At 32.5% G+C, this 16,530-nt stretch overlaps 1 protein-coding gene across 2 annotated transcripts; it reads right to left on the bottom strand.

Moving 5' to 3' along the window:
- Nucleotides 1-11,609: 11,609 nt before the first annotated feature.
- Nucleotides 11,610-15,373, bottom strand: LOC123657534 (uncharacterized protein K02A2.6-like). Of its 2 annotated transcripts, none has more exons than XM_045593057.1 (2): nucleotides 12,549-15,373; nucleotides 11,610-12,434 (listed from the first exon to the last, which is right to left on the bottom strand). In XM_045593057.1, exons 1-2 carry the CDS (start codon nucleotides 15,361-15,363, stop codon nucleotides 12,100-12,102), a joined length of 3,150 nt encoding a protein of 1,049 aa, XP_045449013.1. In that variant the 5' UTR covers nucleotides 15,364-15,373; the 3' UTR covers nucleotides 11,610-12,099. The 2 variants fall into 2 exon arrangements, with proteins under 2 accessions (XP_045449013.1, XP_045449014.1); XM_045593058.1 differs by having other exon boundaries at nucleotides 11,610-12,515; nucleotides 12,630-15,373.
- Nucleotides 15,374-16,530: the final 1,157 nt, after the last annotated feature.

Genomic DNA, 16,530 nt, shown 5'->3' with positions numbered 1-16,530 from the left:
ACTGACGTTTTTAATTCTTTTTTTTTGCATTCATTTGAAAACAAACAGGCTATAGACATTGATTGTGCTGCCTAGTCCAATGTACTTTGTAGAAACTAAATGCAATTTTTAGTCCTAGCCATTATTCTACGTGACATTGGCGAAATCATCTGTGCTTATTTGGCACTATTGAAAGCCATTAACCCAGAAGAAAAAGAAGAAGAAGTAATCTTAGCCACTCGTCTTTTTTTCTTCGAAGAAATTGATAATGAATGGTTTAGTTTTCTAGTGTCTATAAATTCATTATACGTACCTTCGCCGTGTCGCTTTTTGTCTGTGTCAACTTAAGACTTATAATATAATAATAGTGTTTTTTTTTTTTAGAAAAACTAAAATATAGAAAGGGACAAACTTTAACTTAATTTGAGTCAGATAATGGCTTTAATGTGGATTAAGCTCTGATCCTTCTCTTACATGAGGAAAGAGGCCTATGTCCAGCAGTGAGACATTACAGGCTGAAGCGAATGCCTTTAAATAGTAAAATTACAGAACTAGTCAATTGAAGTTCCTGTTTAGCTTTGTTATTATACACTTCCCCTTTTTTATAGGTAGATTACTCATTAATTCGGCTACTTTCTAGATTACGGGCCGTCGATTTATGGGGGTTTTGGGGGGTGGAGGGGGGAGCGGGTTACCCCCTGGTACCACTCCCATCCTGCGGAACCCCATGGTTATGGAGATATCTATGATTAAAGTTTTGAGGTTAAAATAACGCTATTTAGCTATTACAATACCTTCGACCTCAGCGTCTGACTCCACCTTAGCTCTGGGGCTGCGGGAAGTGCACCTATGCTCTGTTTCGCAGCTTTCACACGATATTTTCGAACAACAATACGTAAAGACGAGTTTGACTGCAAGATCAACTAACGATACTTGGTAACGTATTGTTTGTATTGGTAAATGTTGTATGTATATGTATTATATATATTATTTTTTTTAATAATAAACTATAAACAAAAATTTATAATGCATAGGTACAACAATTACTCATGATACAATAAAAATTTTAATTAGCCTCAAACTTGTAATGAATAAAAATCTAAACAAAACTATTTTACTTTCTAGCTCCATCTTTTCTAATGTCGCTTGCGATCGACTGTGACGCTCAATTACACGAGCGGTTTTAATTGCAGTCCTGTTTGTGATAGCATCCTTCTTTTAAAACGCTTCTTATTTATCTTTTCTTACTGAATGAACACAATGCTTCCTTTTAATGAAACTCGTGTTTCTTGAGTAGTTCCACGTTAACATTATTGATGTAAAAAGAAAATGTTCTGTGATTAGACACAAAGCGAATAGTAAATTAAATGTTACTTTTTATATTTAATGAAAACATTCCAAATGGCACGCTAACTGGTAAGGTACGATACGTAAAAGGAAACTGCATAGTCCGACATTCCGTAACTATACAGAACTACAACAGAACTATAATTATTCACTTAAAAAATGAGGTTATATTTGAGATTTTATTTTAATTGAAATTTCATATTGTTTGAATTAAAGTTCTGTGTTTAATGTTGCACCAATACGTTTGCTGTATAACATAGAATAGAATAGAATAGAATAGAATAGAATAGAATAGAACAGAACAGAACAGAAGAGAACAGAACAGAACAGCACAGAACAGCACAGAACAGCACAGAACAGCACAGAACAGCACAGAACAGCACAGAACAGAACAGAACAGAACAGAACAGAACAGAACAGAACAGAACAGAACAGAACAGAACAGAACAGAACAGAACAGAACAGAACAGAACAGAACAGAACAGAACAGAACAACAGAACAGAACAGAACAGAACAGAACAGAACAGAACAGAACAGAACAGAACATAATGGAGTACAACGGAACAGAACAGAACCAAATAGATTCATTTAAATTATATATATCAGTTCCGTTTTGTCTGGCTGTCTTTGCAGCTAATTATTTGCGTCGCCATAAAACTACTGTTTCAATAAAAAAACTGTTTCTACCTCTTTTATAAGACACCCAAAAATTTGTATTGCTTTGTACAATGTCTTTAATGACATAGACGGGAAATCAGAATCTTCCTTTATGATGTTCTCTTCCATTCTCTTCCCTTCTCTCTTCTCTTCTACTATATTGTACTCGATATCACCCGATTCTACTAAATTCTACTCGGTTCTACTCGGTTCTACTCGGTTCTACTCGGTTCTACTCGGTTCTACTCGGTTCTACTCGGTTCTATTCGGTTCTACTCGGTTCTACTCGGTTCTACTCGATTCTACTCGATTCGACTCGATTCTACTCGATACTATTCGATTATATTCTAATCGATTCTATACGATTATATTCTATTCGATTTGATTCTATTCAATTCTACTATATTCTACTCTCTTCTACTCGGTGAGTGGTGCGACATGTCTTTAAAACCACTATAAAAAATATCATAATGAATAAAACTTAAAAGATAGCCATGTGCTACCGCGGCCTTTTTTAGAACTTTTTTAAAACTCTTAACAGCGGTCCATTCCGTCATACATAATTTTTGGGTAGTATCAACTGTTTACTCAGCGTATGTAACGAAAGCTTTCGGAAAAATATATTTTCCGTTTTCATAATATTACATAAAATGCTCAGGTCTTATAAATTAGTCACAGCGTGATGTCTATAGCCTTCCTCGGTAAGAGAACTATCCAACAAAAAAAAATTTAATTCGAATTAGTACCTAGTTACTGAGATTAACGCGTTTAACCAACAAATGAACTTTTCAGCTTGATACTATTACTATAGATTATAAGATTGTATTCAGTCAATTTTTAAAAAAGCTAGGTCCTATCGTTGAAGCGGGATAAACAAACAACTAATCAATCGAAAAAAATAATTAACTCACTGATTTACAAAATTATTAACGATACATAAATGATATAATTAAATATTATAATTTAAAGAAATTCCATTATCGAAAATAAATAACCTATAATGGCCGACAGAACGATAATCCGGATATATCCGGATAGAGGGGATAAAAACCGTAAACAATTACCGGCGATTTAATTATTTTTACTTCACAGAAAAAAGTAATCTAGATTTAAAAAAATACGTAGCTATGTGAATAGAATACAATATTTGAAGATCTGTTTTAAGAAAAGTAATAAACGAAGCCGTAATTGATATTACTGCTAAAATCAGCTTTTGATTTTATTTCTGCCTCAAAAACAACACGAATTGTTTGAATTGCGTAAATCTATACATATAATAAAATAGTAGGCAAGTCAAAACTGTCCATTGATATTTTTTTCAAAGAATATTTGGGGTGTGATCTACCATCGATACCGAAGCCAAAAATATACTTTTTAGAATTTTGTCTGTTTGTCTGTTTGTCTGTATGTATGTCCGGGATAAATTCCAAAAGTACACACACTATTACTATACAAATTTGGCACGAATATTATTAAGAAGTCGGATCAACATATAGGCTACATATTATTATGCTATCACCTACCGGGAACAAGCAGTGAACCTTTATTTCCTCAACGCATTCTGTAACAACGTATAATCTAGCGACGCATATTTGAATGTTGTTGTTATTATGTTAATAACCATGCTATATAAGCTAGCTTCACACTATAAAAATCACGCAATATAAGTAACTAAGCTGATAAACATAATAAAATGAATATAAGTGGACAAGACAATTTTAAAGCAGCGCCATCTATGAGATTTTTCTGTAGATATGAAATGTAAAGAAGAAACGGGTAAATGAATGTTATTTTAAAAGGTATAATCGTAGGTATTTTTGGTGCTGTATAGCGTTCACGCAGACGACGTCGCGGGCAGCAGCTAGTGATATAAATAAAATAAAATTCATACCATCGGTTAGTACCTATATATTTTTTTATACGCTCCACTACCAGTGTCGGAAACTATGTTTACTTGACTATTTAATTCGAGTTCTCGCTCTCATGCTTCTCGCACTTTAAATCATCATACTATGTCTTTCTGGCATACTCACAAAGCTTTTGCCTGTAAAGGCCAGAACAACATTATCCGTGAATGTCAGCTCGTAGTTACCCCTGGTCTCCAACTCTTTCAGTAGTGAATGCATCTAGAAGCAAATTTCTCAATATCGGCTAACCAATGGGTCAATTCGAGCAATCTTTGCACGCAACCCTTCCCGGTCCCTATCAGTTAATGTAGCAGAACTTACAATTAACCCAAAGAAACTCAATCTCGTCTCTTTTGGAACCAACACACAGTCACTGGTTTTTTATTCACTACAATACTGTTTAAGAGCTCTATTATTTGGCTGTGAAATATACTGAAGAGTAAGGTTGAGATTCTTCTCTAGTAAGGCTGTTCTAAATTTTAAACAAGATATTTCCGGCAGTACCCTACCTTATTAATGTTTCAAGAGTTCGTATATTAGCTACATGGAGTTCTTAAAGAAAGCGTATGTGAAAGTAGAGCCTCTCAAAGAAATCTATCGATGGAAGTTAGTAGGGCTGTTTTTTTAATTATCATCCACATGCTCCAAATCGCCTACGCGTTTTGTAAACATCATGCATTACGCTTATCCTACAGGCAATTTACTCGTATAACATAAGATCATAATAAAATCAACAGGCCAGTGAAGTTACTAGGTTAAGAAAACGATTACGAGTTAAACAATATAATAAGAATTAGTTCACATCTTTTTACACAAGCTTAAGAATACATATATAATGCTAAGAAAATGCTAAGTCCATGCCTATTACCAACATCTTCGAACTTTTAATATCCATTCATGTTCAGTACCATGCATGCATTTATAAAGCATAACTCGTTCTGTTAATTTTCTAAGCTATGAACGCTTTCAAAACTTTTAATGGAGTCAATTTGGCTTCCAATTTGAAATAGCCGATGAACCGTATGTTACCGTATGTTATGAAAGACAGTAAGTTTCGATTCATGCAAACAATTTCATTTGAAGTTTTTTTTTTTTAATTCTGAATAAATTCTCAAGCTTATATCAGTACTTTAATTCTTAAGCTTATGTCAAGTATGTAAAAGTATTTACACAATGTATAAAATTTGAGTTAGAGTTTTTTGTCGACGCGTTGGCGCAACGGTCACAGCACAGGTTTGTTGTGGCTCTAGCGCTTGCGGTTGTGGGTTTGATCCCCGCAAATGACAAACATTTGTATTGGCCATACAGATGTTTGCCGTGGTCTGGGTGTTTATGCTTTGAATACGAAGTTTACATTTTATTGAGATTTACACGTATTTGGAAGGGGAAACCGGCAAAGAGATTTAAAAAAATGTTATTAAGCTTACCGCGGCAGCAGCATAAATACTCATAAAACATAGTATTATATTATTAGCTATGGCTTAGCCATTTATTTTAGTATGTTGTTACTGAAGATACTACGTCAGACATTTTATGTTCCTAAATATTCTTTTTCGTTAAAGATTTGCACATTTTTTTCTTAAATCGTATTTTAAACGTCAATGCATCAACTTATTATCACACGCTACCTAATCTATTCTTATTTCTTCCACGTTTTAATTAAAAGTAAACAAAGTAAGCCTGATCGAACACTATCAGCAACAAGGATCTCTGGAATCGATGCCACCAAATCCCGATCAAGCAAGAAATTGCTCAGCGGAAGTGGAAGTGGATAGGACACACCCTCCGAAGACCAGAGGACAGCGCCGCCAGGGTCGCGTTCACGTGGAGGCCGCGCGGGAGCAGGGGACGGGGCCGGCCGGCGCACACGTGGCAGCGGACTGTCGACGCCGAGCTGCGAGCGGCCGGGCTTAGTTGGAGGGACGTGGAGCGAGAGGCACAGGGCAGGAGCGGATGGAGACGTCTCACGAGGGCCCTTTGTACCACTGGGGTACCTTAGGACAGCAACAAGCAAAGTAAAAATTACGACTTTAGGTAATATGTTATATGACAGGTTTTATGATCGTAATGATATTTTAATTTACACGTAGTACTTTAGCAGTTATGGGTGTTCAAAGAAATATGCACAGAGACACAGGCATATATCATAGAACGATAGAGGCACATGTAAAATTTGTGAGGGGTCTACCCCTTTATTAATTACCTTATTACATTGTATTATATTGCAAACAATAATAGAAGGTTAAGAAGTTACATTTATTAAATAAAATAGTTCAGTAGATTAAGCAAATAAATGCAATTATTTGACATTGGTCAACTTGTTGTTCGGCAGTTAACTTTCAACCTAATAAATTTAGCGCAGTCCACTAATAATATTAATCGATCTTTGCAAACTGCTGCAACATGCTGCGTATAAGCTTAATTAATATAAATTAGAGCTAAATCCTAGAATTTTAAGTTAACTTTGATTGTATTATAGAATGATAGATAATTTATTATTGAAGTAAATTTATAAATTCGTAGCAGAGTTTGACTTCTGGTTCTAGAATATCTCGGCCTCCTCCGTACTGCTCTCCATTTCATATTTTAGCCGTACAAAACTGTCTCAACTACCATCATTTTCTGAGATTTAGAAAATAGCCCTGTGAATTCCCACTCAGGCATTCATTGTCCGAGCGTTTGCCGCCACGTTACGTTCAACCTTACACTGGTATTTGCCCAAATTATTGTGACCAGTCATGACGTTTTTATATGAGTAGATGTTAGTAGGTGACACGTCGCTTTCATCTTGTCTTGACTTCGAAAACTATTCAAAAGTATCGATCTTACGCAAGGTTGTCGCTCTGTTCCTCATGGGGCTGAGCGTACCAAGTCAGTAAAGTTCTCCGTCAATCCTGTTATTTTAGCACTTTAAATACAAATTATGTGTGTCAGTTCTTAAAAACAACGTATTCTATAATGGGCTATCTTTTACTTTTCGAAATTAACATTTTTAAATTTTAATTAATGTCAAATCATTTTATTTTCAGAGGCAATATGTTTAGATAATGTCTCGTACAGGTCGTTAAGTTAAAGCTAACTGAATGCAGTAAAAGTTTAAGCAACACTCATAACTCAGTGCACGAAGTCTGGTCTTAGTTAACGATTTATGTGTCGCAATAATAAGGAGGATATAAACTCACGAACATATTCACACTACATATTGCATGCATTTATAATTTAAATGTCTTGAATAAAATTATTTACAAACTATGTGTTAGAATGATCATTGAGTTTGAAATTGTTTTCTCCATTATTATCAGTAACGCTTAGAGTTATTCATTGAAATAAAACAATAAAATGCTTCATTTTTTTTTCGCCTTCAATAAAAGAAGGTTAAAAATTTGACTAGCCCGTTGGCGCAGTTTGTAGTGACCCTGCTTTCTGTGCCGCGGGTTGCGGGTTCGATTCCCGCCTGAGTCTAGCTGTAATATTTGTATTTATATATGTATGATTTCTATGTATATTTATAAAAAAATATATATAGTTATAACAGTCAGCTGTTACCTGTAACACAAGCATTAAGTTGCTTACCATAGGAACAGACGACCTTGTACGTTATAAGTTAATTATTTATTTATTAAAAAAAGGAGTGGGTCTCCATTTTTTTTTCTTAGATTATAAACTAACGTATTATTTTGCACATTTACAATATATTAATATTCCTCGAAATTATTTAATATATAAAACAATTTTTTTAAACACAAGAGTTTGATAAATTATAATGACTTTTTATAATTTGTAAAGTGAAGAATTCGAGTACACTATAAAGGTTTCATACATTAATTAATAGGCTTGGGAGTAGGGTCGGGGTGCTTGCGATGTTTCTGGTGTTGCAGGGGTCTATAAGCTATGGCTTACCATCAGGTGAGCCGTACGCTTATATGGCAACCTAGTTTTCTAAAAAATCTAATTTAAAATTAATCTCGAAACATTGTTTTATAGTTATTAACTTTCTTTGCAGTCTTAACAAAATATTTGATGAATCGTGTTTATTATGTTGCATAAACATAAATATTAACATCTCATTCAAAAGCGTTTTCGAAACTCTTACTTAATTTCATATAACAAATATTTATCTACCTGATATGCTCATAGATGTGTGTAAAGAAGCACCTTCCTTTATATTTATACATATATCCGTATTTATTTAATACAACTTTAGTGAGAATAATAATATTTGATATTAAAAAAAAACTTGTGGTTGTTACTACAAGACTTTTTTTACCTCTATTATTTATTATTCTGTTCGTTTACTTGATTATTTGTTACTTGGATATATCTGAAACTATTGAACCGACTCTAATCTAAAAAAGCATGTTTGAATATTCTCAGCGACTTAATTCTTGGTTAAATTAATAATAAATTCTTTATTTTATTATAAGTATTTGAATGTAGACATTTCTATGTAAGTTTATTATACATCTACACCACCTACCCAATTTAGATAATAAGTTTCCTTTCTATGTATGGGTTGTCTGGAAGAAATGGCTAATTAGCCATAAGTCCGCCCATTGTACTTCACTGTCTGTGACTATCTTTATGCTTTGTTTGTAATATATTTGTGGTGTACAATAAAGTATAAAATAAATAAATAATAAATAAATTATAAAATAAGCTGGTTATACAATAATATTAAATTTCTAATTCTTGTGCTCCAATAGTCCGAAACACGGTGCTATATTATACAAGAAATGATCAGAATACCAATAACTACTCCAGTACCTTTTGAGCGTTCGCTAGCTATTTTATAAGGGATTTTGCCGTGAGGCTTTATTTGCGAAGTAGGCTTCTATTTTAACAGGAGAATACCACCGGAGGGTATTTGCCGCACCTTTTTGTAAAACGTTTTACTCTCTTGTATACACGGTAACTGTTTAACTGCGTACAATTGATACGAGGATAAAAGTATTTTCAGATTTTCAACTTAAAAATATAATAAGACTCCATTTTATACGAATCTTCTGTTTTCGAGAAAGATTTAGGTCATTTATTTTTTATATAACTTCAATGTCTTATCAGAACTTCTAATGAATAAAAAACCTTAATAAGGAAAGTTTTGTTTTTGAGGATATTTTTATATCTTAGAAAATAATTTTACATAAACCAAAACGTATTTTGTTTTCCAATTAAAAATTGTCATTTTAAATTTTTTTGACATGTGCGGGGATCGAAATCGCTACGTTGACATGTCGCGTAGTTAAGAGTTTGAAGATATTGAGGGTATAAAAATGATATCATTCTAGAAAGGGTGCTTACTATCAATAGTGTATAATCTTGTCGTTATCAAGTTAGGGATATTTTTTAAAACATTATTTTTAAAGTTATACATATATCAACTGTGATTTAAATACACTGCATATTTAAGCAGGGTCATAATTAGTGCAGTACAGCAATACGTTCTACACTCTGCAAACTGTTACAAGACAATAGTACAACAGCCCGTAGTTTGCTTGAAGGTCCAAAATGATTAATGTCAACAGCAAAGCTGTATTCTCGAAGGACCAAAATAACTGTAACGATAACATTTTATATTCATTTTTCCTCCTTAATATATGCACACTTCTAACCGCTGCTACTGTATCGCGTCCAGTACCCAAAGGTTATCTGGAAGAAATCGCTATTTAGAGATAACATCGCCTTTATTTTGGTCTACATTGAATGAATAAATAAATTGGTTGGTGGTGAGAAATGACATTTCAGGGAAGGTTAATGAGCCAAACAAAACGATATAAAAGTCGATCTATCACTGAGTATATTAAGATAATTATAAGTATATATAGACGACAGAAGTACACACGTCATATGTGCAGTATAAAATATTAAGTCTATGTATATGCAAAAACAGCAATTTCGGGACAAGTAAGCTAAATTAAAGAAGGTTATTAGATTTTAAAGACAATTACATTGCTGAGTGTGTGGTAACCCGTACAACAAAAATAATTGTTACGATTTATTAAAAAGAAAAGTTTAGAATAGTATACATCAGATTTTTATAAAAATTTATATTTTACATTTTCTGTAATATAATTGCTGAACTAAGGCTAAAAGGAAACGATGAAAGGTAATAAAATTATAAATAGCTGGAAATATATAAATATTTTTAATATTTTATCATAGCTTCACTATGAGTATCCGTCATTTTCATTTACGGATGCCGATACTCGGAAAATATTTGCCACACATCTTACCGGAAAGTTCATTCTAGTGCAATGCATACACGAACAGTCGACTGGAGTACACGAGGAGTACATGTTTTAATCGATCGATGTTTAAAACAAAAACATTTTTGTCGCTAAAAATTCTATATTACTCACAATTTAAAATAAAGTACCTATTCATGTTATCGAAACTTTTAATTAAAGTTACCAAAAATTACTGATTACCTTATAAGTTAGAGCAGTAGTTAACGGGTTAACAAGTCAGCTTAGCTAGTTAAGATAAAGTATAACCTAAAGTTATGTAATTTTTAAAGCGATTATATATATTTCAGATAGAATGATTAATTAGTTATATAATTACAAAAACGATTTTTTAAATTAGTTATTTAAATTCTAGTGTCTTTGCGACTTTTGAATAATAGATATGATAGCAATAAATATCTTAGGGTCAGTTTCATTTGTTGCTATTTAAGTTTTTTTCACACAGACGGACCGGTAGGAGTTTATATCAACATCTTACCATACAATTTTTTGTCATTAAATATTTAGTACGTTTTGCTTCCGTTTGAATAATAAAATTATCAAGAATATTAACACTCTTGGTTATCGTAGTTTTGTGAGCCCCATCGAGAAGCGCAGCGTGGACTAATATATAGACATAGGGTTAAGTCACATCACTGAGGATCTTCTTTCATGAATAAGATCTACTCAAGTCTCGTATTCCTTCAAGTTAACAAAAAAAAGTAGTTACCAAGTCCGCGCACCTGCACGTCAGAGCGTTGGAGCATTTTACGACGTCTCATACAAATATCCTTTTAAAGTGACTTTAGGCTTCAAACATCCACCCATTTAAATTTTTGACTTTTTCGGGCGTACAAAAATACCTAATTAATTAGTCACCTGTGTTAAAAGGTTGGTTGCACCTTCGTTATATGGGGGCGAGGACCCATTTCACCCACGCCTGGCTACGCTACTGGTCGTACCACATTGTTTTATAAGCCATCCTTAACAATCAAACGGCTCAATGCACGAAGATTTCTACAATGTCTTAAGATGTATTTTATTCAGATCCTGTATTTCAATGTTCTTATTCAATTTTTATACATCATTACAGCCTATACAGTCCACTGCTGGACATAGGCCTCCACAAGTTCGCGCCAAAAATGCGTGAACTCATGTATTTTGCCCATAGTCACCACGCTGGGCAGGCGGGTTGGTGACCGCAGTACTGGTTTTGTCGCACCGAAGACGCTGCTGCCCGTCTTCGGCCTGTGTATTTCAAAACCAGCAGTTTGATGGTTATCCCGCCACCGGTCGGCTTTTTAAGTTCCAAGGTGGTAGCGGAACTGTGTTATCCCTTAGTCGCCTCTTACGACACCCACGGGAAGAGAGGGGGTGGCTATATTCTTTAGTACCGTAGCCACACAGTACAATTTTTATACAACCTGAGTTAAATCTACGCAGATTACATAAAAATATATCTAATTGTTATGTGTTTATTAAATTAAACATCCTTAGTGTCTTCAAGAGATTTATTAGTTTTAATTAAACTTACATTAGGTACAAGCTTAATCCTACAGTCAGTGCTCACTCTGTAGTTGTACCGAAGTCTCTAGATTAATGTCATACCACAAACTATAAACTGTAGACAATATTTAACCATCGACTAACATGTATATAACATCCTTCCCTTTTACATTATTTACTTGAGATTAATTTATAATGAACTACACTGACTTTTGTACTTACTCTAGGAACATTAAAGTTTACAATTCAAGTTACTTTTCAAGCTAAGTAATTACTAACAAACATATTCACATTATTACATATGAACCAAACTATAACTATATATAATATAATATAACAAAATTATTATAAAAACAATTTTTTATTAATGTTAGCTTTATATAAACAAGGTATGAAGACTTATTTTATTTTGTTTTTAGTTACAATTAGTTATATGAAGATACAAACTTATTAAACTATTCAGTATTCATGTACTTATGAATTAAACAAAATCTTTAAGATAACTTGGTCTTTTAATCAATCTACCTGATCTTGATGTTTTACTACCATATGTATCATTATTATAATTTACTTGTCCTGAAGAACCATCATAGTTCTCTCTAGGTATTACATTATTTTGTATGTTCCGATCTTGAATCATATGTCTTTCTACTTCTTGTCTTTCACTCTCTTCACAATTTCCTTGATCTTCTACCCTGCTCTTGTCATAATACTTTCCTCCTTTAATTAACATTCTCCTATTCCTAGTTAAAATATTTCCTGATTCATTCCTTACTTGATATGATCTAGGACCACTTCCTTTACCTAACACTATACCACTCTCATGAGGTTTCTTGCAATTCTCGTCCTGTATTTTAACAATTTCTCCTTCTCTTAATTCTGGTAAATTTCTACTTCCTCTATTATAGTACTTTTTCTCTAACACTATACCACTCTCATGAGGTTTCTTGCAATTCTCGTCCTGTATTTTAACAATTTCTCCTTCTCTTAATTCTGGTAAATTTCTACTTCCTCTATTATAGTACTTTTTCTGAATTTCCTGTTTATTTAAAAGTTCTTGTCTATATTTATCCTTTCTTTCCTGTTTTAAATCTAATTTTGGCAAAATTGTTTTAATATTTCTATTGAATAATAATTCTGAAGGTGATTTTCCATCTGTGTTTACAGGAGTGTTTCTATACATTAACAAACCTAAGTAAATATCTTTCTTATCATAAATTAGCTTTTTTAACAATTTCTTAACAGTCTGTATATATCTTTCAGCTAATCCATTCCCTTGGTGATGTTTTGGACTTATTACCTTATGTTTAAAATTCCATTCTTTAGAAAAAGTTTTAAATTCAAAGCTAGTAAATTGGGTTCCTGCATCTGTATAAACTATATCTGGAATACCATGTCTTGCTAGGATTTCTTTAATACTGTCAATAGTACTTGTTGCATATAAATTATTTAATGGTTGTATTTCCACGTACTTACTATATGCATCGACAAGCAATATGTATGGTTTAGAATATAGAAAAAATATGTCTATAGATAAAATTTCCCATGGTCTTTGTGGAATTTCCTTCTCAATCATAGATTCTTTCTTATTAGCATTCTGAAAACTTTTACAAGTGTCACAATTTTGTATTAAATCTTCTATCTCTTTATTCATATTTGGCCAAAATACAGTATTTCTTGCTAACACCTTGCTTTTTTCTATGCCTAAGTGTGCATAATGTATGTTTTCTAATACTTCCTTTCTTTTTGACTGTGGTATTACTATATTCCTACCTTTTACAATTAATCCTCTAATATTACTCAACTCATCTCGGTAACTATAAAAAATTTTAGCTTTACTATCTATAAGTGACTTATTTTCTGGCCATCCTTCCATTATATATTTATTTACTGCCATTAATTCCTCATCTTTTGCTGTTTCTAATATTAATTCTTCAAGTTTTTTATCTGATATTCTATAACTTTCCATAATCATGGCTACATGTGTTTCTACTTTTAAATCTGAATTTTCTTCTGTTTCTAATAAATGTGATCTACTCAAATGATCTGCTACCAAAAGTTCTTTACCTGGTTTATAATTTAACTCAAATGAATATGGTTGTAAAGCCATTCTCATCTTTTGCAATCTAGCTGGACATCTATTTAATGGTTTAGAAAAAATTGATACTAGTGGCCTATGATCTGTCTCTACTTTAAATTGATTTCCATACAAATACTGATGAAACTTGGTTATTCCATATAAAATTGCTAAACATTCTTTCTCAATCTGACTGTATTGTATTTCTGTTTCTGTCATTGCCCTCGAACCATAAGCTATAGGCTTTCCTTCTTGTAAAATAACTGCACCTAATCCTGCTTTAGAAGCATCTACACTTAGTACTATCTGTTTATTCATATCAAAATAACTCAAAACTGGTGGCTCAATTAATAGTTTTTTCAAAGTCTTATAAGCTTTATCTTGTTCTTTTGACCACAAAAAAGGTACATCTTTCTTAATCAATTGCCTCAATGGTGCTGTTATCTCAGACACATTGGGAATAAATCTTGCCACATAATTAATCATTCCTAAAAATCTTAATATTTCTTTCTGAGTTTTCGGTTCTTTCATCTCTACTATAGCTTTTATTCTGTTCTGATCTATCTTAATTCCTTCTGTTGTTAAGACATGTCCTAGGTATTTAACTTCTTTCTTTTTAAAATTACACTTCTTCCTATTAAATTTTATATTATATTCCTGTGCTTTCTTAAGTACCTGTTCTAATATTCTGTCATGTTCTGCTTCTGTTTTCGCGTGAATTAAAATATCATCAATATATAACTCTACTCCGTCAATATCTTTAAATATTTCACTAAATATTCTGTGAAAAACTTCTGGACTTGAAGCTAAACTAAAAGGTAATCTATTAAAATAAAATCTTCCAAATGGGGTATTAAATGTTGTTAAAGTTTTACTATTATTTGTTAATTTTATCATCCAAAATCCTTTATTCGCATCTAAAGTACTAAAATAATTACTTCCCTTTAACTTGGCTATTATTTCATCAACATTAGGTATCATCATTTGTTCTCTTTTAATCTGAGTATTTAAATATTGTGGATCTAAACAAATTCTCATTGTCCCACCTGGTTTAGTTGTCATAACTAATGAACTTACAAAATCTGTAGGACCTTCTGCCTTACTTATTATTCCTATTTTTTCTAATTTACTTAATTCTTCCTTTAATTTATCTTTCAATTTAAATGGTATATGCCTATTTCTTTCAATTTTTCCTTGCCAACCTTCTTTTAACTGAATATCATATTCATAATCTTTTATTTCACCTATCCCCTTGAAAACATCTTTATATTTCTCTAATAGTTCTAACTTTTCTGTCTGAACACTGCTAATATTCTCATTATTTGTTCTCTGAATTAATTTAAATTTTATTAAAGTAGGCAAACCTAAAATAGGTATATAATTACCTTTACAAACCTGGAATTCTATTTTCTGAATCTGATCATTTATTTTTACTGATAATTTAATCTTTCCCAAAGTTTCTATTTTCTTATTACTATAACTAGTCAGTTTACAATTAGATTTTTCAAATTTACTTATACCTAACCTGTAACAATCATTTGCGGATATTACATTGCATTGAGCACCTGAATCTAATTTAAATTTTAAATTTCTATTCAATTCGGTGAAATATACATACTCATACCAGTTTCTTTCTAAATTAACATTACTAATATTAATTATATACATATGACACGACTCATTATCGCTGGACTCGCTTTCTTGAATAGCTTTTACAGCACCTCGGGCTCTGCATTTTCTCGCAAAGTGGTTCATCTTCCCGCATTTCATACACTTCTTTCCATATGCTGGGCATCTTCTTTCACTGTGATGAAATCCGCATCTCGAACAGTCAAACTTCTTCTCAGCTCGCTGTCCTTCTTGTTTCTTATTCTTCTCTGAATATCTATTTTCTGTATTTCTCTGTTCTAGTCTGTGTCTTGAATCTCGGTCTGTTCTGGTATGTCTTCTCTTATCTGTTGGGTTTCTTGTTTCCCTTTCCGACACTGTTCCTTTTTCATTCTTCTTTCTTATACTCTGTACTGCACTCGTCCCTGGTTCGTTTGAAATTTTCTTAATTTGTTCCTCTGCTAGTTCTGCTGCTTTACATATCTGGATCGCTTTACTCAATGTCAGGTCACTTTCTCTTAGTAGTCTATCTTTTAATCTTTTATCTAAAATTCCTGTTACTATTCTGTCTTTTAACATTCTATCCAAAAGATTTCCAAATTCACATTCTGTGCTTAACTTTTTTATGTCAGTGTAAAAACTATCAAAAGTTTCACCTTCTTTCTGGTTTCTTGTGAAAAACAAATGTGAATTAACGCTTTCATTTTTTCTCGGGATAAAATACTCGTTGAATTTAGTTATTACTTTTTCATAATTGTAGGCCTCACCTTTAGCAAAGTCGAAAGTAGCATGAATGTCTTGAGCTTCCTCACCCATGCAGTGTAATAATAATGCCGTCTGGACCTCACTGGATTCACTATTAGCACCTGACGCTAATCTGTATATTTCAAATCTCTGGATAAATTTTTTGTATTCTTCCATCGACAGGTTTTTTAAGCCCGTAGGGGGTTTTAATCCCATTATTCCACTAGATTTTATTATTTCTTTTTGTGCAGACTCCACCATTTTGTTCTTATCATGTACGTCGTAGAATTCAATATAGTATACAATTATTTTATTTCACGAACCTGTTTTTGTTTTTAATTTCGCAGCGCCATGTTATGTGTTTATTAAATTAAACATCCTTAGTGTCTTCAAGAGATTTATTAGTTTTAATTAAACTTACATTAGGTACAAGCTTAATCCTACAGTCAGTGCTCACTCTGTAGTTGTACCGAAGTCTCTAGA

The sequence above is a fragment of the Melitaea cinxia genome, chromosome 11 (genome assembly GCF_905220565.1).
Source record: "Melitaea cinxia chromosome 11, ilMelCinx1.1, whole genome shotgun sequence".
Lineage (NCBI taxonomy): Eukaryota > Metazoa > Arthropoda > Insecta > Lepidoptera > Nymphalidae > Melitaea > Melitaea cinxia.
This window is presented reverse-complemented; position numbering and strand designations above follow the sequence as displayed.